Source organism: Hydractinia symbiolongicarpus, chromosome 5, assembly GCF_029227915.1.
Source record: "Hydractinia symbiolongicarpus strain clone_291-10 chromosome 5, HSymV2.1, whole genome shotgun sequence".
NCBI lineage: Eukaryota > Metazoa > Cnidaria > Hydrozoa > Anthoathecata > Hydractiniidae > Hydractinia > Hydractinia symbiolongicarpus.
The window spans coordinates 19,697,253-19,721,500 of NC_079879.1; the positions used below are offsets into that span (position 1 = coordinate 19,697,253).

Below are 24,248 nucleotides of genomic sequence, written 5' to 3' on the forward strand. Positions count from 1 at the left end.
GAGTTTTCGCGGGAATATCTGGTGTTGCTTGGATCAAAGCATTTTTCTTCAAAATGTTTTGAACACAAACAAAGACCTGTTTAGGTAATTTTTTTCTCCGCAAAGCATGTATCCACTTTTTTTTCATTTGACTGCAATTCAATAAACGGGATTGTCTCGGGATTATTAGCCGTATGATTAGTATCACCAATAATGACTGCTTTCATCCATAAATAAGGAATATAAAATGTAAAAAAATGATACACAGAAAAGAATATACATCATCGAAAAAAAATTATTCAATTTTTACTCGTTTATAAGCGCACCCGTGGATAAGTGCACCCTCAGATAAGCGCTTTAATCACCACTGATAAGCGCTGCGCTTGACTTCTGCATTTTACGGTATGCCAAAATCTGCCACAAATTCTTGATGCCTGATTTTCGAATCTTCTTTTCGAACCTTATGAGGATTCTATTAAAGAGGCTTTTGTTGGTACACAGCATTCTATTTTTATGTCTAATGAAAATTTGAATAAAATATCAGATTCCTAAAAAGTAATGAAAGGCAAATATTTGATGTATGTTGGGCTAGACGGTACATCAGAAATCTTCTGCCAAGCTTATTAAAATATAAGGCCTTTACATTTAATTAAATTAAATGTAAAGGCCTTATATTTTAATTTTAACTGGAGGTGCTGGTACTGGAAAAACTTATTTGAAAACAACACTAATGAATAACTGAAAAAATTTTTTATCATTTCGTGCTAACTCAAACTCAAGCGAATTCCATAACCACAAGGCCACGCGAAATATATATAATGTGTGGTGTATTTATATTTTATGTAATGTTCCAGCTTGAGTGCACACATTGTTGTTGGAAAACATGAAGTAAAGGAATATCTGAGTACACATTTTGTGTGTGTGTGTGTTGAGATCACAGCTGACAAACACAATTCAAAGGGTCAAGGTTAGCTTTAAAATGCCACTAATGTGTCTGTAAACATATTAGGCGCTTAGCAACCAGTTAAGTAATTTGAGAGCTAGAAAATGCCTTTACGCTTAGCAGCCTAAAGCAACCTCAAAATACGGTTGCTTACAAAAAACAAACATGTAGCTGATGAAAAGATTATGCACAAAAGTAATTATCTTTTTCATCAATCTTTTCAGACCTTGAGATATTAAATCAGCTAGCGTTTTTTGATGAGAATACCGTATAGTATTAAACTCTGATATAAACGCCGCGGCGCTTATTCAAAACTAAATTTTTTAGTGCGTCGATTAATCGAGGGCGGCGCATATTTTAACCAACCTGCAATAGAAAACATTCACAACAGGTAGAATTGCGAAAGGATTCATCATTGACAATTCAAACATCTCTCAGGAAATTATCTTTCTTAACAGTACAATTGCTGTTATTGAGGACAAAATGTGTTATTAAATTGAAGATGCAACGATTGTCATTTTTAAGGGTAAAAAAGTCCTAAAAGTAAACAAGGACTGCAAGATAAAGAGAATCACTGATGATTGTGTCGTTGCGACTATACCACTAAATTTTGGATTGGTTGATGCGAAGGTAAAAATTTGTGCTGTTGATTCTAGCAGTTTAAAACCACAATGCTAGGGTAACTGCCAATAAATAAATCGCGATGGTGACATCACTACAAGAAGTGACCTCCTTTCTCAACTTAAATTCACCCTAATTAAGAATGGTAAAAAAGATTAATTTGTCGTGTCCCGTTGGAATTGTGAAAGCTGTATTTGAGAACATCCTCAAATCAAAAATTCTGGTTTTTCAAGAAAATTATCAATCTGGTTGTTAAAGTAACACTGCTAGTGTTGTGACAAGTATGGAGAAAGTAGAGAACACTGAATGTTTTATTTGATTTTTATATATTTTTTCATACATGTAAAACAAACACAAACTTTATATTTAGTCTTGTACATATTCGTTTCTTAAATACGTTTTTACAAATTATACAAATTTTGTTGTGCTTTGTGCAACACGCTAACTTTTCTATTTTATTAAAAATTTTCAGGACAAAAATTGACGAAATTAAATTCGGCAAAAACGAAAAAAATGGCACGAACTTACTTTAAAGAATGGAAGAAAGAACATACAAGTTGACTTCTTCTTCGGTAAAAAAAAAAAAATGCACAATATAATTGTCTAAAAAATTGATCACTAAGCGAGTCAAAAAAGATTTTGTCAAACCAGTACATAGTGGACATATCCGTTTCCACAGTGACCACAATATTTCTGATCAAACTGGTTTCGATGCTTTCATCCTCGTTGCCAGGGTCCCTTGACTCCTGAACCGTTATTACGGAGAATGACCTGTTTGTTTATGGACAGTTGACAGTGCGAGTTTCTAAGTCAAAGATTTATTTTCAATTTCATATGGACTTCGGAAAAGACTTTACCAGGCCAAACACCAAGAAAGAGGTTTGTGGCACAATCACCTCCATACCACCATCCTGTACCCTCTGTGCTGGCTTTCAGCTTTTCACTTCCCTTGTCAAAGGTACTGAATGTTGTGTCGCAGTTTTTAATGCCTGTATCCCATTCTATAATAAAATAATATGGAAATAAACAAACGTAACACAACACAACACATCTGATCATAAATATGTTACCTATTTCTTATAAGAACCTAGTTTTATGAGAACGTCGAGGCTGAGATCTTGTCAAACATTGCGAACATACTAAAAATGAACCTGACCTAATGTCTTTCACAGAAACGACATCTAAGAAAGAGTCTAGACCTACTAAGAAACAATTATTTGGTGCAATTGCTGCCTCTCATTACTGGTAAACATATTTTTCTTTTTAAATTAAATAAACCAGCCGTTTCCACTAGAAGTCCTACGGCGTATTACTGATTGATACCAAATCTTCCATGGGGGAATATTGACTTAAGTTCTCCGATTGTGCAGATAAAGTGATCACGTTATTAATAATTAATTATATTTAACTGACACAGCAAAAAACGAAAGAAAAATATGAAAGTAGAAAAATCGGTTCAAGTTTGTAAACACCGCTTTTTTAGCCTGTTGAGACTCCTTGTAAGCAAATACAAATCTAGTTTCATAAAATTTCAGATCACAAAAAAAATAACAAATAACCGTCATAGCTTGCTGAAACTGGCAAAATCAACTAAAATAGTAAAATAATAATTCAAAATAATTTATTTGTAGAAATAATAGGTACCTTTTGTACCGTTTAACAGGGTAGCTCTGTTAGCAACACTCAAAAACTAATAATTTACGTACTGCTACACTAGACTGGTACCCTTCCGTGCTTCACTAGTCTCGATAGTAAAAACGGCGACAAAAAAAGGAGCCTATTTTAAAGTTCAACCGGCTAAAGCCGTGGAACAATAATTTGATTTTTTTTTTCGTCCCTAGAAAATTATTGTTCCACGGCTAAAGCCGTGGAACAATAATTTGATTTTTTTTTTGTCCCTAGAAATATTTATCTTCATCCTCGAATTTAAAAACGCGTATAACACTGACAAAATAATATTCCACGCAATAGCCTTACATTTGCGTTTAAAATTGATGATATTGGCTCATCAAGATCATACATAAATGACGTCTCTCTGAAAATGAGCCTTTATTGGGTAGTTATTTATTTTTGACTCCACCTCACAAAGAGAGACAGGCGCATGTCAAATAAATGTTTGTGAGATGTTCGTTTTAATTCAATGTCTTTGACCTGCGTAAAAAATAAGAATGAAATGGAAGACATACCACGGGGGAATCTTTCACGTCCATCGACATTCATGCGATAATATTCATTCTCGGATTCCAAGAGGAAGTGCTTGTAGTAGAAAGAGTAGCTACTATGTGAATTAGACAAGTAAATGTGCAATTCAATGTTCCTAGATAAGGTTAGTCGGTAAATCTTTTCATTTCCTAACCAAAAGTCGGATCCGCCAAACCCATTCCTATACTCCTTCCATGTTCGGTTAAAATTTTCTTTTCCAGTCATTTTCAGGATGTATATGGCTCCTAAAGTGCAACGAAAGATATATTTATGCCAATTAATTAATAGCAATAATATTAACAATTATAATATTTTTCCCAAATTAACGTAAACCCTGGTTTTTTCCTCAATAAGGTGTTTGCAAAATTTAGAATCATTTTTTTTCTTTATGTAATTTTCGTTTAAAAATAAATGAAGGGATTCGATATAGACGTCAATCTGCCTTGCTATGGGGATAGTATAGGGCCTGATAAGTATCAGAATTTCATGCCAGCAAAGAACAAAGAACAAAGAAGTGTTTTTTTAGTAAAAATATATATTCTTTAAGTAAATTGGTTCGTAGCCTGGAAATTAACGCAGTTGTGAAAATGAGCTACTTTGGAAACATGTGGTTAGAATATTATGCAAATGGTATCTATGTGAAAACCATTAAAAAATTTATTTACACGTCAATTAATTGCACATATGTATAAGCACTTTTGTAAAATAAAAGCAGTAAAATCTTTGTCTTTAGAACTTTGAAGGAAACATATACAAAATCAATTTCTGTAGCATCAATGTAATTCTTATAAGGCGTGCTTCTGCAGAAATAAAGGTTAAAAAACTCAGCGGATTTCTAAGTTTTACCAACCTGGGTGTTGAAGAAGGTGTAGCTTATCAGTAATTTTGAATTTAAAAATAGTGAATAGCTCTAACCTGTGACATCTTTTTGATCGCACATTTCACAAAATGGCCAGGGAGATAACACTTCTCTAAAAACAAACTTCTCGTCACTATGTGTTGATTTACAAATGTCTTCAGAAACAACTTCATTCTTCAAAACACATTCGTGAGTGTTCATCGCGTCATTCGGAATGCATCTTTCTCTATCGTTACCACATATGTTGTCATTCTGTGTACACTCATTCTAAAGTGACAAAAATGATGAATTATGGATACCGTCTTTTTGTACTTGTTTAGATGTTTGAAATTTCTTGCTATTTATTTTTCTGTTTTGTTGTTTTTTTGTTCTTTTTGTCAATGGGTGTGGATTTTTAATATAATTTTTTCATCATACAATAATAAAAAAACAGTATTCTATGGTTGTTCTTTATATACCAACAAATGTTGTATCTTTTCTGACCCTCAGAAAAGACACAAGATGCCCTGGGGATGAGGTTGCAACAAATGCTGTGTGAGCATAGGATATATACTATAAGGTGGTTAGGCCTGGTACCCACTAGAAAGTGCTATAAACCGTGAAGCTTAACACCGACTAGTGGGTACCGGACTTTATAATGTAGCTAGAATGAGTTTTTGTACACCACATTACAATGACATTTACAATTTTTTGTGTTTACATTGAGCTGCTTTATCATCGTGACAAGTCGCAACTTAGTAGCATTTTAAGTACTGGACCTTTATGCCCCACCCTTTTAGTGTGACATGGGTCAAAAAAGCCCACAATTTTTTCAGAAATTGGAATTATTTTTATTACACCCTAGCTTGCATTGTCTTAATTTGCTACAAAAATAAAATCAATAAACCGCAATAAACAAATAAAACTTCTGAGTTGATGCACAACTTAGCAAAAAACATTTGAAATACTCACAGCAGTTGCTATATGTGTGGCATTTGGATGTCTGACCAGTTGACAAGGATCTTCAAAAAATGTTTGATTTAGCAACTCGCATAATGTAACATTATTTGTGATGTTAACTAGATTGAAACTTTTACAAAGCGCATGAAGCAAACAGAACCTTCCACATTCAGCCATTGATGAAACGTTCTGTTGTTGGAGCGGTGTTGTAATCAAACGTCGATTTGGATATCGCTTGAGACCCATCCATGATGTTTTAATAGCACTTGTTATGCTCTTGACACGGACAATGTTTCGAGAATCGCAATGTACGAAAGAAAGCACAACGATTGTTAACAAAATTAGTTTCAGCCACATCTTTCTTCGTTTATTACATCTCACTAGTTCCTCATTTAAATGACCTTCTTTTATCTGTTTTAATTCAATCACTGATAGATCATTGTTAGATGAAAAGATAACGGGTGGACCATTGCGGTAAAAAAACATTAATTTAAGTCGCCATTATATGAATGAGAATACAAATATGTTATTACATATTCACAGTGTGAGATTTTTGAGAATTGTAAGTTGTGGTCCACTTCTAAAGTTAGATGTGACTAATAATGAACGCCTATCGAGTTTGTTTTGACCACCATAGTAACAAATGTTATGACTCAGTTTCCAACCTGCTTTTATTCTAACTTGTCATTTGCTAATTTAGAGTAAGGCAACTAGGACAGAGTGCTTTAATATTTGAAACAATGTATGTTGGTTGAAGGAATTGTCAGCGATACCAAATACTGCCTGCGTAAATTAAACATTGTTTTTTTACATCTGGGTCCGCAGTTTTAGCTACATGCAGGACAATACTTTTGTTTAAGATTGTACATGAGAAACCGTTATTTCCCCATACTACATTTTAAATAGTAGTATTATCAGGAAAAAAGTTTGTTGATAGTTAGAACCTGTGCGAATATTATTACAAAAGAAACAAGAACAAATTAATAACCACCATTTTCAATATACTATGAATGATCAGACTCACGTTTTATTTAATTTGACAATAATACCAAATACCTTATTCAGGGACAAAAATGATCCTTTACCAGCCATGATTATGGCCATTCTGACAGAGTTTCCCCTCCCCCACCTTTGCTCACGTAATCATTATCGGGAAATTCTTTTTTTTAATGTTTTGAGCAAAAATGGCTTCCCTCATCAACCGAAGAAACATAATTAATTCACCTATCATTTGAAATGGAGAAGTATGGCCACACTGGTTAATTTTGATTCGGGATTGCTTTGATGAATTATTTTGTTTTTGTTGGTGAATTTAAATTTAGGGATTTTTCCGACATAGCTATTCGATTGCGCCGAAGTGTCCGTAAGAGAAATTTACCCGAAGAAAGCTAATTTAACTAGGCTGTACTACTCTGGACTAGAGAAATTAACGAAAATTCAAACTTTCGGAATAAAGAAAAGTGCTATATTTCATTGCAGTTAAAAATTAATCAATTGTGGGAGCATTATAGTTCTGTTGAAAGAAAAAGGGAGTAACCCTTACAATAAAAAACCAAAAGGGTTCAAAAGAATCCCCCCTTTATGGTCACATGGAAAATTATTATCTAATAGATCCTTGGTACCAATATCTCAAGTAAGAAATCTTCATCCTGCCATAAAAAATTAATTTTCACAGTTATGCATAATTTACACGAAAATCCCGCTACAAGCAAGCTCGACCCCAGCACATTTTACCATGGCGACTATTTCGCTAGAGCTATCAGAAAGCGCAGTGCCGTTGAGAAGCAAAAAGTCCTGGGCACGAGGTTGCGCTACAAGGCTTTGTCGTTAATTTTGCGCTTTACAATGTTTCATTGTGGTTTTGTAGAATATTCACGCATTGAATTAAAAAAATAGGAAGAAAAAAGGAGATACCTGCTGTGTTTAAAACTTGAATGCAACGTTTCTTGAATATAAATAAATTTTTGATGAGTATAATTCAGTAGCTTTTAGTCTTATTGATGTAACGCGGTCAGGTGGCGAAATCTGTGTGTTTCGGGGGAAAAAATAATCAAAATGGTAGCTCGTACGTACTTGGTTTGTTGTCCATTTAGGCATTTTTAGGCGAGTGTTCATAACCTCATGTTAAAGCAAAATGGTAACAACAGAAACGAACGAACATTAGTTTCGTTATTATGTACTATGTCAGCCGGTAAGGACAAGCTTGAAGGTTTACAGATTCAACTTGGTAAAGTCGGGTAGCTTTCATTCTATCATGTATCAATTGTACTACCAGAGCAAAATGCCGTACAAGAAACAAGACCTGTGCGTCTAGTAAAGCCCTTGTTTCATGTTATTCCTTTACCCACACAACATCCTCTCTCCACATACGATATTCACAATCCTACACCGGAGAGTAGGGACACCAATTTGAAAAACATTTTAGCACTCTACCTACTCAGGTCAACCTAAGTACGCAATTAACCTACTTGGGTAAAACTCACAATTAACGCCATTAAAAAATAGGATTATAGGAGAATATATAATATTAACAATGATTGCTATGTAAGATCACCTTTGGACAATTACTTTCTGTCTTTCTTTGCAATCCTTATCAACAAAGACAATTCTTAAAAGAAGCTAATGTAAAAAAACTGTTCTTTTAAATCATGTTTTATTTTTCACCCACGCAGACGACTTAGACACCAAAATGTTTCTGTCAAACATGACAATATGTTTGCAGACCTATAGCTTTTCTTAACAGTTGTAAGACGCATTTCAGGTTCTAAGATATTACCACAATAGCGTTCAACATGCATTTATATCAAACTCAGTTATCATCATCGTCACTCATGTTTGTTAAAAAAACATGTTAAAGGACACTAAAGTCCTGATTCAAGTTGGTTAAGCAAATATTTGCAAGTAATGTATATTAAATAATTATATTATTAATGAAGATAATTATTTATTTTCTTACTTTTATATTGCGAAGGAGCTGTGTTGATAAAGCGCACCCAAATATCACTATGAAAGGAAATGCAGCGTCGCCTCATTCTTCTTTTCAAGTAGCTCTTATAAAAAGAGTGCACTTTTTCAAAAGATGAATTGTCAATCCCGCCTAAATCCGAGTGTTGTTTTGAACTTCATTGTTGATTTTTCTGCCTTTTTCGGTAAATGCTTTTATAGAAATTTTTGCAAAAAGGGAGAGGCAACTTCTACCAATTGCTGTCAGCTGTCATTAGACAAGCATCATCATTGCAGCTTGCTATTTTGTCACCTCATCATTATGATCATCAAAATTGCAACATTATAAAAAGCATGTAATTCGGGAACCACCTTTCCCTCCTTAGACAACAAACGAAAATAATTATATTTTGAAAGCATTAATACAGGTCTCTTTTATGCCCAAAATAATTCTTGCCTATGGAAATTATCCTAACATCCTTTGGATTATAACGACCCTTGTTCTATGAAAACAAGAGTTTGTTGTTGACCATAGGATTATACCATTAAAATCTAAAGGCACAAGTCATAATAGTGATTATATTTTAATTGACAATGCATATACACAAACTTTAAAATTTGTGAGGAGATTATCATTCCCCTAAATAGACAGATGCGCAAGTCAAAAATAACAAAAAAACCGTCCGGTTTGATCACACATTCGTATTGTACACATACTTTACACTTAAATATTGTATTGATTATGTTTATATATCTTGTATCTATGGCAACGTTCTTGTTTATATAGACCCTTTTTATAATTTTTATTATACTTGAAAATGGGTGTATGACACCCGAAACGTCGTAAAATGTTGTTTTAATTTGTACACATACACATGATGTCCAAGTTTTAACATAAAATATTGTCAATCGAATTTTAAGTCTAGTGTAAAAACAACAAGAACTGAAGCGGTTTGAACACTCACACAACACTATGATGATAAATAATAAAAATGAGAAAGAGATGATAATAAATTGATAGTTGTGAGTATTTTTTGATAACTGAGATATGGCTGGAGAGCACACAACTCGAGTCAACTTCGAACATTATAACATTGTCAACATACAGTTAATCAAAACAATTATTTCAAGACAATGAACACCCTCATTTGATGCGAGATATCTCGAAATTCGAATAGAATATATATCTACTGATTTCGTTATTTTGGGTATACTATATAAAGCTACACCATAATAAGAAAACAATAACAAAACGCTGCCACGCAAAAAAAACAATACATAAACAAAAACTTTTGGTCAGTATAGCGCGCTATTTGTGGTGGCTTTGATACTATTCGCTCCCCTTTCAACTTTCAAATATGTGAAAAAAACACAGAATTAAAAAAAAGAAATGCTCAAGTTTGATAATTAAAAAGCCGTAACAACATATTGTGGGGAATAAATATTATTTATTGCTACGATATACTTATCTCTATAGCTATGGTCCTTTGTAAAGCATTTATCTCTGTAGATAAACCCAAAACAAACTAGGAAAAGGCTTATTTAGGCAGTCCGTACAAAAAATATGGTCTGGAAGTCTGTTGTTATGTCCTTTGTTTACGGCAATCAAGGTCAAACTGCCCATTTTTTAATCATACTCCAAGTAAGCAGAACTATGCAAAGTAAAACACAAAAATATTAAACTACTTTAAGCTTTACTATCGAAAGATGTCTGAACTGAATTTAATGAATAAATCATTCTTATAAACACACAAAAAATTTGAACTTCTAATTGACAACTATTTTAACAAAAGCATGCCTGAAATAGAGTATACATATATACCTTAATAAAGGCTAATCTTTGGCCCGACTTTGATTAGAATGTTAGCCACCCAAAGTAGGGCATTTTATTATTAACGATTTTTGAATCACCCAAATACAACCCATCAATTAGCTATGTCTTTTGCAACTTCTTACCCTTTGATTGGTTTTTAACAACTACCATAAGTGGATATAAAATTTTGCATGGATTTAATTTGGCGGTCTAACGAAATTTTTATTTCGCGTAAATTTAATTTCCGGATGAAGCCCTTCCTGGAAAATTTTGCGTGGATTTAATTTTGCGGACAAGTAAAAAAGGGCAATTTTAAAGAAAATCAAATTTTAAGCATAAATTGGAGATGCTCTACCTTATCGTCTCAAAACAACTATTACTGTAATATTTAACACTAGTCGTTAGCCCGTCGCAGCTAAGCTACCATTTTGCGTGACAGACGGACGGACGGACAGACGTATACGGGCATTATAATATAGATTTACTTTTAATAAAATCAAAAACATTTATGTTTTTCCCTTGTTTTCAACTTCATTGGTTTCTTCCTATTCTTATCTTCTTCACTACTTTTGTCATTTCGTCATGGTATTTAAACTTACTATCAGAATCAATGTTTCTTTTAATAACGTCTAGCTTCTGGGAAGGAATTGACGGTAAGTATGTCTTTAACACTGGTTTCAAGAGGATTAATATCACCGAAGAGGAAGATTTTTAGCCCCTTTTTTTTTACGGCGCCCAACATTCCAGATGCACTTAAACCACCGATGACAACCTCCTTACCTTTTGCAGAAGTTAGCTCTTTGAATAAATCAATCAGCCAGAAATGCATGCAACCATTTTATGACTGTTGGCAGCGTCTTGACATTCCCTGCCCAAGATTTTTCTAGTTTTTTGATCATACCATGATGCAAATTCTTCTGTTATGTAATTCTTGGCCCACGAGTTTACAGTTAAATCGAGTGGTTGAAAAAGATGTGTCATATTGTTTAGGTACGCATGACACCAATATATTTTCTTTTGCAAGAAGTTCCATTACTTCTGATGTTATTTGGCTACGGAACAAGTCCGTGATCAGTTAAGCTGGTGCATCAGGAAATTATTGATTTTTTTTCGCTTGTATTTGGTACGGGGAACAATGATATCCTCGATGGTTTTGTTTGGTTTTGCCGTATAGTGTTATTATAGTGTTTGCAGCTCGCGCTCAATGAAAAATGGGGGATCTACAAAACAAAACGATGAGAAAAAGCATCACCGGAAGATCTATGTTGTAAAGATATTAGAAAATTTTGTCACACTACCACAACTAATACCCTCTATATACTTTTTTTCATTACAACTTTTTTAATATGGCAATTGAAAATTAGAAAACCAATATTCGTTGAAGGTGAAGACAGCTAGTAAACAACTTGGGGTCCTGAACTCTATCTAAACTTTCCTCGTTTTCATGCAATGTTTTAACTTTTCGCATTATTTAGTTATCTTAACCGATCTGACTTTTTCACAGCTGAAAATGTGAGGGTGGCTATATAGCTGCGAAATACTGAAAATAGGCAAATACAATTGGCTGCAGCAAAATTTTCAAAAAATCTTTATTATGTTAAATGCAGTTAGGTAGCTACACCTTTTGCTGTAACATATAATATAATTTATTTAACGTGGATGTGTTTTTATTTAAACTAACAATTTTGCAAACTTTACAAAGGTTTATTCCGCGAAATACGATTGGCAGATATAATAGTAAACAAAGCTAGCAGAATGGTGTAAACTCGATTTTCGCTTCGAATTGTAGAATAATTAATTATTATTGAAATAACCAACGCAATCTCTTATTGTTATTTTTCTTTTTGTTATATTCTGCAGTGGAGGTGCTTAAGAAAAGATAAACAGAAAACCTTCTGTTTTGGTTTATTTTCAGGAATAAAAGAATAACATAACAAATTGGTTGAAGTATCCTATTATTGTTAGTATTATTATTTAAATTACGGATTTATAGCACAAAAATAAAGCAAAAAAGTCTATAATCTCCGGAAAAAAAGATTTTGTTACTCCAAACTATAAAAAGCTCCTTTCATAGATTTTAGAGATTTTCCTAGGTGCATTATTATTAAAAACCTTGTTTAAAATGCTTGAGGTGTGTGTAAAAAAGTATTCATGAAAGTATCCATACCTAATTCTAAACCCCGTCAAAAAAACAACAGCATTATGTGTCATAATATCTGGAATAAACTTTTCTTTTTGTTTTATCATAAAATGGTTTCTCGTGTGGCGAAATAACTTTGATATTGGTCATTGACTTCATTCGCACAAAAAAGTACACCAAGTTACAGCTAACAGCGATGATTAGTACTACAGCCAATATGTGAATCCATGGCATCAGTAGAGGTGTAGTAAAAGAGGGAATTACCGTGGCAAACATTCCTAGCGATGACCTAAGTCCATGTGCGAAACTTTGAATACTGGGAGGAACCTTCTTAGCTAACATACTTGTTAAGAATACTTCGTCTGGGAACCAGATGAATATATAACCAAAGATAAATACTGCCATTAACCACATATCTCTTGTGTGGTTCCGCCTTAACACTTTAAATTCGAATATAACGCAAAAGCAGATCAAGGTGCAACATATGCCAAATATACAAGCGTAATATTCTCGTTTGTCTTTCATGCAAAACTTAGAAAATACATATAGGATACCAAAGAAAGGTACTGCTGTTATGACAACTGTAATGGTTAAAACAAGTTGATTCCATTGCAATAAATCATAAATTATCAATGGCAAAAGGATATCCAAGCTATAATTGCTGTATAAAGAAACGAAGGATGTAACATATATTAACAGAGTATCTTTATTAGTTAATAAAAGAAAGAAAACTTGCTTTGCTGTTAAACTCTCTGCAAAGTCAGAATGTTTATTTTCATCCCCAGCAGTCGAGTCATCACTAGAAAAACTTTCTTTTTGGATGCTATAGCTTTCTTTATCTTTATAATCGCCTAATTTATTTTTTTCAACAAAGTGTAAATCAAGCGGTTTATTTGGCAAAAAAGTAATTGAAATTACCATGGCAATTAACGACAATCCAGCAACAAATATCCCGATGAAGTTCAAGTAATTAACAACGAACGATCCTATTGTGATATTTATTCCTTTAAACATTATTCCAAAAACCGGACCGCTGGTAAATCCCATGCTAAATGCTGCAGAAATAACCCAAATTGCTTTTGTGCCATCTTTCCGGTTATGTAAACGAACCAATTCGCCAGCAGAAACACCCATAAATGAATCCCCAATACCAGCGAGAAATCTTCCAATGATTAAAAACGCTGGATGGAGATATACAGCATAAAAGAGATTACCAATTAGCATTAACAATAAAACCAGAATGATATACATTTTCAAATTTCTTGTTCGATCAACAAAACGACCACATACAGTTCCAACGAGAATTGAACTCACAGCAAATGCTCCAAGTATAATGGAATAGTAGAGATTTGGATTGCTTACTTTTACTAAGTCATTTAGATATAGAACCAAAGTGGACATAATGATACTGTAATCCAATCCGGCAAGAAAAACAACCATTACGCAAACAATAACTGTGTGTTTTCGTTGTCTTTGCCATTTTTCGTGTGCTGCTTCTTCCATTTCAGAAACACTTTATTTAATACCTTAATTTATGGATAGTATTAATCTAAACGATAATTTTTTATGTTTTTTTCATTTCTATTATTTTTGATGGTCTGTTAACCTAGGGAGGGTTTATATACTGGTTAGAACAAAATTTCAAATTGCACAGGCAAAGCAGAAGTTGGTTAAGTAGATATGATATGTCAAATTAGCATTATATTTTTTATTTCTTCAATCACTAAGGCATATCAAAAAGCATTACATAAGTAATAAAAATAAGTTTTTATGGACTGTAACAATTTAAATTCTCATCATGCAGCATTCTTTTCATTTACCTTTATAGAGCTACCTTTGCCTGTGTTTTCAGCATTATTTTTGACCTCTTTGAATTGATTATTTTGATAAAAGATACTGGAAACCTAAATATAGACAACGACAACATTGCAACAATAACAAGAAACCTACGCTCTTTGATAACTACCTACGTCAGTGCACAAAGATCGACTTAAGCTCGATCAGTATTCGACCTACGTGACTTATCATCTACAGAAACAATGACGTCGCCATCAAGAAAGTAGGTACTGACCCCAACAAGAACGCTATCTATGATTACAACTTGTCTGCCCTCAGCTTAATGATGACCATTGCCTTCTAAACGGTAAAAAGGCAAAGATTCCTGCTATGCTTACTACCAAGGAAGTGACTGCAGGAGACATGTGCACCTGGAATTTTTACACCCCTATCTACCTCCCTCTAAAAGGGGTCAACAAACAGGCTTTAGTTTATGCTGAGCGATAAACATCACTACAACAAAAACGTCGCTTTCGTTAGGATCACGATGTATGTGCTTATAGAATAAAGATGGCAGGTATGAAACTTTATCCGAAATTACCACCTACTGTGCGTGAAGACGACAGGATGCAGGGTGAAAGTCAGGTAAACAAGCTACGGATGATTAAAGAGATTGATCAGTACTTCCGCAAGTAGATCAAAGAGCGTGATGGATTCGCCGAATATTTGAAGATGCATTAAATAATTGTCAGGGAGAGCGATCACGCTTTACCAAGTGTTACGATCATGCCAGGTGGATGTAGAATTACTATACTTACAACAGGTTTAAGGAAACCACTGTGCGTAGCTCTGGAAGGCATTGTACTTGCCATGGGTCTAAGCCAAGCAGGCTTGAAGAATGCCTTTAGACGACTGAGGGTAAATAAGCACTAGAGGGCACAAAAGCACGAGAGTACCTTAGACTATGCGAGTACTACTCGAATATTCTGAGCTAAGATCCATCATAGATCTTATCTCTACCAGGTGTTGTCAGCGACTACGAATTCAGCTTTATCATGCAGAGGAAACAACGCTACATCGTGCTATAAGACCATATACAACAGCGAGTAAAACGTATCGTGACCAAAATCAATGAGAAGGTATGTGCAGAGCTAGTGCTAAAAGTGGGTGAAGACAAAGTATTAAAAAAATTTCGATATGTGCAGTATGCCTCTAATACCTAGATGACCCACCTGGTCATAGGGCTTTGGACTTGTAGGTTTATCAACTTACACAACTGTAATTCTGATATGTGTCTTCACCTCTTTGTCTGATTATCACTTACACACACAGAATGCTTGTTGATGTAGTGTTGTTAAACTATATTTCCCTTCTTGCTAGCCTTTTTGGTGGACAAAATCTATTGAGCAACGACTTATCCTGTGCTTCCGTTAATAAATCAGCATTCCTCATGAAATATCCGTCTTTCTTTCCTGCTAAGTTTCTTCATGTATAGTCTGTGATTCACCTCTTGTTCTGTCTCCACACAAGGTGTACAATGCATACCCATAATCTACGTTAAAACGTCTTTAAAATTGAGTTTTTTGTTGTCTTCTTCGGGATGTTCATGATTGTTTATGTGACGTCCATTAACACAAGACGTTTACTCGGAGATGTTTCGGTTACCTATCGCTGGTTATCCGAAGCTAAGATGCAAGTTGATGTAATGCGGCCTTGCGATTTGTTCCTCACCAATAGGATATAGTCCGTTCTCCTGATACCTACGTGGGACTTTGTAGCTGAACTTTCATGGACCATTCCATTCTGTTTCCCCAATGCATCCCGCCTTTTAAACTGTGCTTGAATGTGCTCATCAATGCAAAAATGTCACACCAAGATAATCTTGCAAAGATATCTTTGTATTCCACATTAGTGCATTTTAAATTCTGCTGATAACGCGTCCGTATAAGTATCTAGTGGTATCGCAGAGTGAATAATGGCTGCTTCATTTTCTATGCTGACATTCACTACTTTCCTTTGACACTTTGACGTTATCCTGGTGCACATGTTAGTTGGTTCTTCTATCTTTTCTTCCATCTTCTATCTTTTGAACCCTGAGAGACATAACATCCTGCGTAGTGTTATTACTCCTCTTAATAGTGAACCCGAATCGATAGTTTATTAACCATGTGTCACAAGTGGTCGATATCCCTCTTATTTTACACTTCTTTTGCACTTTTTCCTATGAGCATAAGGCCATGAAAAATTCCAGTACCACTGCAGTGTCAAACTATTCGAATGTTGAATTTCCTTTGCTACCCATTTATTACATATTTTTTTACAATTTCTGAGGTCTTCCTTTTCATACTCTGTGAAGCACGTAACAGGCAGAAAAAATCTTTGCGTTTGTCGTCCCTTTCATAGTAATCCTTTAGCACCCTGCTTAGATTCTTATTGTATTCTTCCATGCATCGATAGAGTAAAGTCATCGTCATACATCTGAAACAATGCCTTCTTATGTAAATAGCTGAATTTGTAATCACCATAAGGCAGTCTTTTTAGCTCTCCTTCGCGCTTGTTGTTATAATAAATTGCCGTGTTTACCATTTTTGTACACACTTTCTCAATGTACTAAAAAAATTTTAAAGTGGACGTTTATCAAACTCGTCGAGTATACATTCACAGTCTTCGCTCTATTCCATAACCTAGCAAACCCAGGGAGTTTAATCTGTTGTCGCGGTCCGAGACTACACTCATCTCTAAAACTGTTTAAAGTACTTTTTCCCATCTTCGGATACCACGTATCTGGACATACCAGAGCATCTAGGGTTTTTGTTCAACAGTATTATTGCCCAGGTCTTGGGTCTTCAAATGATCTAGGACATACTCGAGCATGTAGATTTCACTATCAGCAGTTTTATTTTACATCTCATGTCTTGAGATAATCTGGGACTTACCTTAGAAAGTAAATTTGGGTAAGTTTTCCAAACCTGGGTCCCCGAATCCGTTTCGGAATGCACGGGTATATATCTCTGCAGACGTTTCTAAAAAGTACATGATCCTATACATTTTCTTGATCAGCGTTTCAAGATCTACACGATGAAGGCAACAGGCATACACATTTCTGAAAAAAAACTTGTGTTCTGACATGTCTTTGCTGACGTCATCAAAATTTAAATGACGGTTCTTTTTCTCTGTTATCCTGCCTAAGTGGATTTTCCACAGGCCTTATCGTATAGTCTCTTATAATAATACAGAGACTGTGTCTGTTTGTAGCAGGCAAAGTGGATGTCTTCATTTTCCTTTGATGTTGCCGAAAAAGTTATGTCTAATATGTTAAATTTTTTGACGTTAGGGCGCGACGAACACTACTTTAACGTCAATATCCTATATTAAATTAATGAAGCCATTACAGTGCACCTAAAATTTTGAGGCCAAATAACTGGGAAACGAGTTGGTGACGTCAATGTTTTTTCACCGCGTGGGTAACTAGGGACCACCTGGGACCAATTTGGGTAATTTTCCAAACCTGCGTCCCCAAATCCGTTTCGGAATGAACGGGTTTATGACGTCATCAAAAAACCTTTAAACCACAATATTTTCGTAACCGTTGGCCAAAAATACATGGTCCTATACATTTTCTTGTTCAGCGTTTCAAGAGCTAAAACATGAAGGCAATGGGTATACAAATTTCGAAAAAATAATTTTCTGTACTTTTAATAGAAACATTGCTGACGTCAGCAAAATTTTTAAACCCGTAAATCTCATTAACCATTCATCAAAAACACGTGATTAGATACATTTTCTTGATCAGCGCTTTAAGGTCTACACAATAAAGGCAACGTAAAAACAATTTTCTAATTTTTTTTGCAAATGGGTTGCTGACGTCATCAAAATTCATATGACGCTTATTTTTCAATTTTATCCTGCTTCAGTGGATTTTTCCACGGGCTTTATCGACTAGTTTAATATAGAATATTGGCGTTAAAGTGGTGTTATTTTCGTCGCGCTGTAACGTCAGAAAATTTAACACGTGAGACATGCATTTTTCGGCAACATGAAAGGAAAATGAAGACATCCACTTTGCCTGTTACAAACAGATACTGTGTTATGATATAGACTAGTCGATAAGGCCCGTGGAGAAATCCACTTAGGCAGAAATACAATGGAAAAAATAGGTTGTTTTAGATTTTTGCTGACGTCAGCAGTGCATACACAAGAAAAATTGCCGAAATTTAATTTATTTGTTTCCTGTAATGTGCAGAAATTGAAACGCTGATGAGAAAAAATATATAATATCATGTGCTATTGACGAAAGGTTAAGAAGATAAATCATTATCTCTTCAAAGAAAATTTCGATAAGATCAAAGGAAAATGAACATATCCACTTTGCCTGTTACGGACAGACACAGTCTCTATATTATTATATAGATTGGTAGACATCCAACGAAAAAGGGTAATCGATTTCGGTATGGATTTTCCATATCTCTCTATTCAGCTTGCGCAGCTTGTGCTCTCTTAGCTGATATTTTAAAATAAATGAGTGAACATGGTGAAATCCTTATACAATGAAAAATGACAAAGACTAGTGTCAAAGCAGCGTTGTGAACATCGATATATACACGACATTCACAAGTGTGCGCAGATACTTCAGATAGAGGTAATCAGTAGCAAGCCTGAGGTGGAAGATGAGTGGGAGATGTTCAAAAATGTGCACAAAGGAATACAATTTTTATAAACGAAATTTAAGAAATAAAATCCAGTTAAAAAGTATAATTATATAATCATCTTAAAGCTCATCTTAATTATTGCTGATGTCAGCATGATTTTTTGGCGACATTTCGACACTTCGTTGTATGTTAGAGTGTGCAAATAGCGCATACCTACGTTATATGAAAGTATATATGAAAGTTGCTGTGTAGTATTGGAGAGTTGATAGGTTTGCCACCTTCAAAAAATTTCCGTAAAACTGCCAAATTTCTGTTACCGATTGTAATTCTACCAATTACACGTCAATAATTATATTTTCCATCCAGTCGTCCCTTTTTGGCTTCTCACAAAATTGGCTAGTGAAACTTACGCCCACAAATGGATAACCACGACTAGGCGATCTTTTTTATCGTTTACCTTTTAACCAATTACCTGAATTACCAAAGGTCACAAGACATGAGAGTAACATGAGAGTAACGTATTACTTAAATTTTTTATATCATGCAGAAACTTATATAGAAACAAAACTATTATACTGCACACAGATATAACTTGCTGTCTTTCACTAGCTGTCCATCAACAAACTTACTTCTTCCGTTGAGTTTAGCAACGAAAACCTATTGAAAAAATTTTTTCTGAATTTAGCTTATCTTTAATTGGTGCTTTTCATGTTTCATGCCAATTAATAATATTTAGATTCATACGTTCATACTTTCAAAGCTAATTGAACTAATTGAAGACGTCTAATCATGTCTCAATTTCATTACTTTGGATGTTAATTATTTATACAATCCGCAGGAATTTGTGTTTGATTTAGCCTTTATCGTTTTTGGAAAAAAAATTAACAAATTGGTGAATTTTATACGCGGAGTCAGCTCTGATGCGTTCATACGTTCTAGGCATAGCTTTTATTTCCCTGAACTAATTCCCCCCCCCCCAAAAAAAAAAAAAAAAAAATTTTTTTTTTGCATTGACTGGTCAAGTATCGTTTACTGTGAGGCCAGGTTTTGTGCAAAAATCAACAAAGAACTTGAAGAAAGTCGAAAAGACAGGCCAGGGAGATTAGGTGAGAATCGCCTAATCAAAGCAATGAGGCAAACTAGATCAGAAGCTTACAATGGACAGAAGAGAATATTTTGTGACGCACTATTTTGGATGACAACACATTTACTTAGGGCAATTGGAGGAAGAAAGCACATCAGTACTTTAGGCATGTCTAACTTTTGGCAACAATTACAAAACTTTTAAGTCAATCCATTAAGAGGTATTATATGTTGTCTGTCCTGTACAGAGATAACACTCTTATCCACTCCGACAAAACGCAGAAGCAAGACTTTAAGATGAGATACCAATCGGCTGAAAATAGATGTTAATTTTTTTTTTCTTTAAGCGTAACGACTTTGAGAAAAATCATAAATTTGTCTTGAATCCAATAGGTGAAACAACAAAGTCTCAGTATAATTTTTTTCGAACGACTTGCTGTTGCAAATTTAGTCATGTGGGCCAAACAATCTGACTTTATGTTGGAATGTTCCTTTTAGGCGAGATTTAAAAGTCGGTGAATACAATCATAATTGAAATCTATTTTAATGACATTATGAGTTAATTATTTGACCCAGTACAGTGGTATGGTCGTTCAAAAGTATCGCTTCTGCCAATACACAACTTGTGTGTATAAAATTAGACTTGGATGTAGAAATATAATTACGTGTTAAAGCGCATGTGGAGACCACAATGCACTGCCTAAAGAAAGAGCCGTTCTCTCTTCGGCTCAACAAATTTGGACGTTACGGGTAGAACGTCAGAACATTTTAATAAAATATAAAAACATCACAGATAGAATCTCACAAACTTTTTGTGATCATCTTTTGACGCGTTTTGCAAATAAAGGACTTTCGTGAAAAATTATGAATAACGCTGTTGGAGATCCTTTCCTGTTTTCTAACGTCTATAGTAGTATTCAATTGATGCTGCCTTAACATAGTGATCAGTTTGAAATGCGTCATCTATCGTTTTTGTGTAAAAATCTTAAAACAACAATATTTCAAAGAAAAAGTCGTTTAATTAATATTGAATCAGAAAAGAGGGATTCAGAATTCTATAACGTATATTTAAAAGCTGGAATAAAAACGCAAGTAGGAAATTAACTAACAGGATGCAATAACAATATCACTTTGTTTCAGGTACGAGCAACATAATAAACCTTCGTTTTCCACTATTGCATGAAAAAACTTTCGCGATTAAAAAACGTTTTGATGCATATTTGGATTTTCATGAACTGATCCAAATACAATTAATCATGATTACATTCTTTCCAATTATTGCTCCTTTTATCGTGATTTGTGGAAGAGAAGAAGGGGCGTGTTTGTAGCGTTGTAAGTTGTGAGGTTGTTGAATTTTTTTTTTCTTTTCAGACTGCCTGAAAATGTAAGGAAGATAAGATTGGCTGGAAAATCACAATATAAACGCTAACAGATTTGAGTACCAAACTCCTTGCATTAAAATTTTGTGTTATTTTCTACACAGCTATCTTTATGGACACTGCCAACTTTCCTAATGTTTAATCTTATTAGCAAGTTTGCTGAATTAGCACTTAAAAGTGGAGAGCATTACAGCGCAGTTCTTCTGTTTATATTCTACAAAATTGCTTACATCGACTATTTAATGCAATATCCTGCTTGCATAAAAAACAGCTCTATTCTTTAAAAACTAGATTTGTAAAACAAAAAAGAACTTTCTAAAGATGACGACAAACCTAATATCTCGGCTATCGGCTATAGAAAAAAGGAACTTGAACATTCAACGACCTAGCTAATAAGAGACTCGTACATTTAAAGCGAATTACTCCAGAAGACCCCAAAAATTAACACAAAGCGGAAAAATTATTACGTGTATGAAATTATTCCACCCCTGCGAATATCTCACTTCATCAAAATTTGAACAATAAATCGTGTTATTTATTTTGCGCAAAAAGAAAATTAAATAAATTTGTGGTGGAGCACATTTATTCAGTTTGCTTACTAGATATAACAAATTTTACTGCAAACGAAAATCGTCTTGAACAACTTTGGAGGAAGAAAATGGAACAACCAATTAAAACAACATCCAATACCTATATTATAAGAATTGATGTCTGTCTGTCCATTAGCCAATTTAAAATTTGGTGGTTTTGTAATGAAAACGCTGGTATAATCGTTCTCCCTTAAAACATCCCACCTAATTAAATTTAATTACTTCAAGCTAACAGGCGGGCAAGAATGCGTGAAATAGCGATGCAGAAAATATGTACCATCCACGAGCTAACGACTGTATTATTAAAAAAAATCTATAACCTTATCGAATAAAAGAATCCATCATACTTCACAACTCAGGAAGGAAAGGTAAATATGCGTGTCTTGCTTGTTGGTTCTTCGTACTAAATCTAACATAGTTTTTATAAACGCAATTCCGTAACTAACAATAAGAGTATAAATATAATAAGGATATAGAAAAATTTAGTTATCTCACATTGTGTTGTTCTTTCTAAGTTTATGCTAAATTCGTGCACTGAGAGCGGAATTTTTTATTGAATACATGAATACGTCTTTTTGTGAGGAAATGCCGCATACGTAAAACTAGTTCGATCTTAAAGCCGCCGCTAATTTTCTGTATTAATACACCGATCCTTTACTGCAGCTGCGAAAGGTCACGAATAATAAAAAAATTTAAAAACTGTGTTCATTTTATACCATTTTGGGTGCCAATCTGGTATAAAATTGGACTTTTCGAGATTAAATTTAAACCTAAAAAGTTGAGGGATAATCTCAGGCTAAAATTTTTTTGTTCTAAAAATGTTCCTAATACAAAATAATGGATGCTTTCACAGACAAAATTGATTACCTCCAATTAACCCTATTCGGTTCGGGGCTTTTCGAACATGTTATGACAGGGAGAGGGGGAGAGGGTAGAGGAACTCCGCCGCCACCCCCTTAATAACTTTTGATAGGCATCTCAAAATTAAATCAAACTTGGAACATCTATAGTACGTCATAAAAGAAACAAAATGGCTGCAATAAATTTTTGCTTATGTCAGCATCTTCATTGAAAGCTTAAAATACTTTAAAAATTTTCACATTCTGTTTAAAGTTTCTGAGAGACAAATAAATGTTATTTAACATATTGCTCTTAAAAAGTTCAAGATTTATAGGATGAAACAAAATATGTGTTGTAAGTTTTAAGTTCTAAAGATAATTCTAACGAATATTATTTATTTTTACGGTTTATATTTCATAGAGATTTTTAAGGACAGTTTCTAGTAATAGCCAATATCTTAAGCTCTGAAAGGTCGAGGGCTTAAAAACTTGGCATGCAGGTGTCCAAAACAAATATTAAATTCAGTAACTATTATAACCATGCAACATAGTAAAAAGAGGCAGGAAGGGGGGAAATATTTTTTCAAAGAAACTCTACTTTTGACCACCTACTTGTGTTGCTAAAAACTGCTGAACGGTTGCTTAACAGAAATTCGTTGAAAGATTACTGAAAAACTATGCTAAACCTTGTTTTGTTGGATGTCAAATTGTAACGTAGTATCCAGAGTTAATAAATGTTTGATTAAAAATTAGCAATGAGATTCTGCATCAAAAAGTACACTACACTAGTGGTAAATGGGACACTCAAGCGAAGATTTATTTCACTTAGCGAATGCTCCACTTAGCGAATGTCTCTCTTAGCGAATCTCCTCCTCTAACTGGGACTCCTCAGTGAGCTTAAAATGGCATACTTGTATTTTTTGTATTTAATTTTGAAATTACTTTTGTTTTTGAGAAACTTATTCCCATTTTGTGATAGTTCCACTTCTCCGGCGCACCAGAGACGAAAAGAACATCTTCCAAAACAGCAATGATTTGTTGCTTATATACAATGGTATATCAATTATAATACTAAAGTAGCTTAGCACTATTAAGAAGGATACTAAATTGGCTTATAAAACATATGCTGCGATAAGTAGGCCTCACGTGACGACAATTTTGAAGAAGCAGATTTTTATTCAAATTTTCTCAAAACCATTTACACTAATCTATTACTTGCGACTTTTGTCAATTTTTGGCTTCTGACACCAGCATTGTGGAGAATACAGCTGGCTTTAAATAATAGTGTGACGATTTCTAGTGCGCTGCTAACAGGATTCGAATCTGTGCGGGATATTCTATTTGATTTCGAGTCAAAACGCCTTAACCACTCGGCCATCATTAATTAAAACTTCACTATAATGTTCTTAACTATCTATCGCCAAAAGCTTGTTATTATCAATTTGTCAAACAGATCGTAGATGACTGTGTCAAATTTTCTGCATGATTATGCA

At 34.2% G+C, this 24,248-nt stretch overlaps 2 protein-coding genes across 2 annotated transcripts; both read right to left on the bottom strand.

The window, feature by feature from the left end:
• Nucleotides 1–1,420: 1,420 nt before the first annotated feature.
• Nucleotides 1,421–6,166, bottom strand: LOC130645182 (uncharacterized). The gene is made up of 4 exons (XM_057451077.1): nt 5,556–6,166; nt 4,661–4,871; nt 3,730–3,990; nt 1,421–2,544 (listed from the first exon to the last, which is right to left on the bottom strand). The coding sequence occupies exons 1-4, from the start codon at nt 6,027–6,029 to the stop codon at nt 2,354–2,356; spliced, it is 1,137 nt and encodes a 378-aa protein (XP_057307060.1). The 5' UTR covers nt 6,030–6,166; the 3' UTR covers nt 1,421–2,353.
• A 6,333-nt stretch (nt 6,167–12,499) lies between these two features.
• Nucleotides 12,500–13,879, bottom strand: LOC130646037 (uncharacterized). The gene is made up of 2 exons (XM_057452171.1): nt 13,371–13,879; nt 12,500–13,100 (listed from the first exon to the last, which is right to left on the bottom strand). Exons 1-2 carry the CDS (start codon nt 13,877–13,879, stop codon nt 12,500–12,502), a joined length of 1,110 nt encoding a protein of 369 aa, XP_057308154.1.
• Between the last annotated feature and the right edge of the window lie 10,369 nt (nt 13,880–24,248).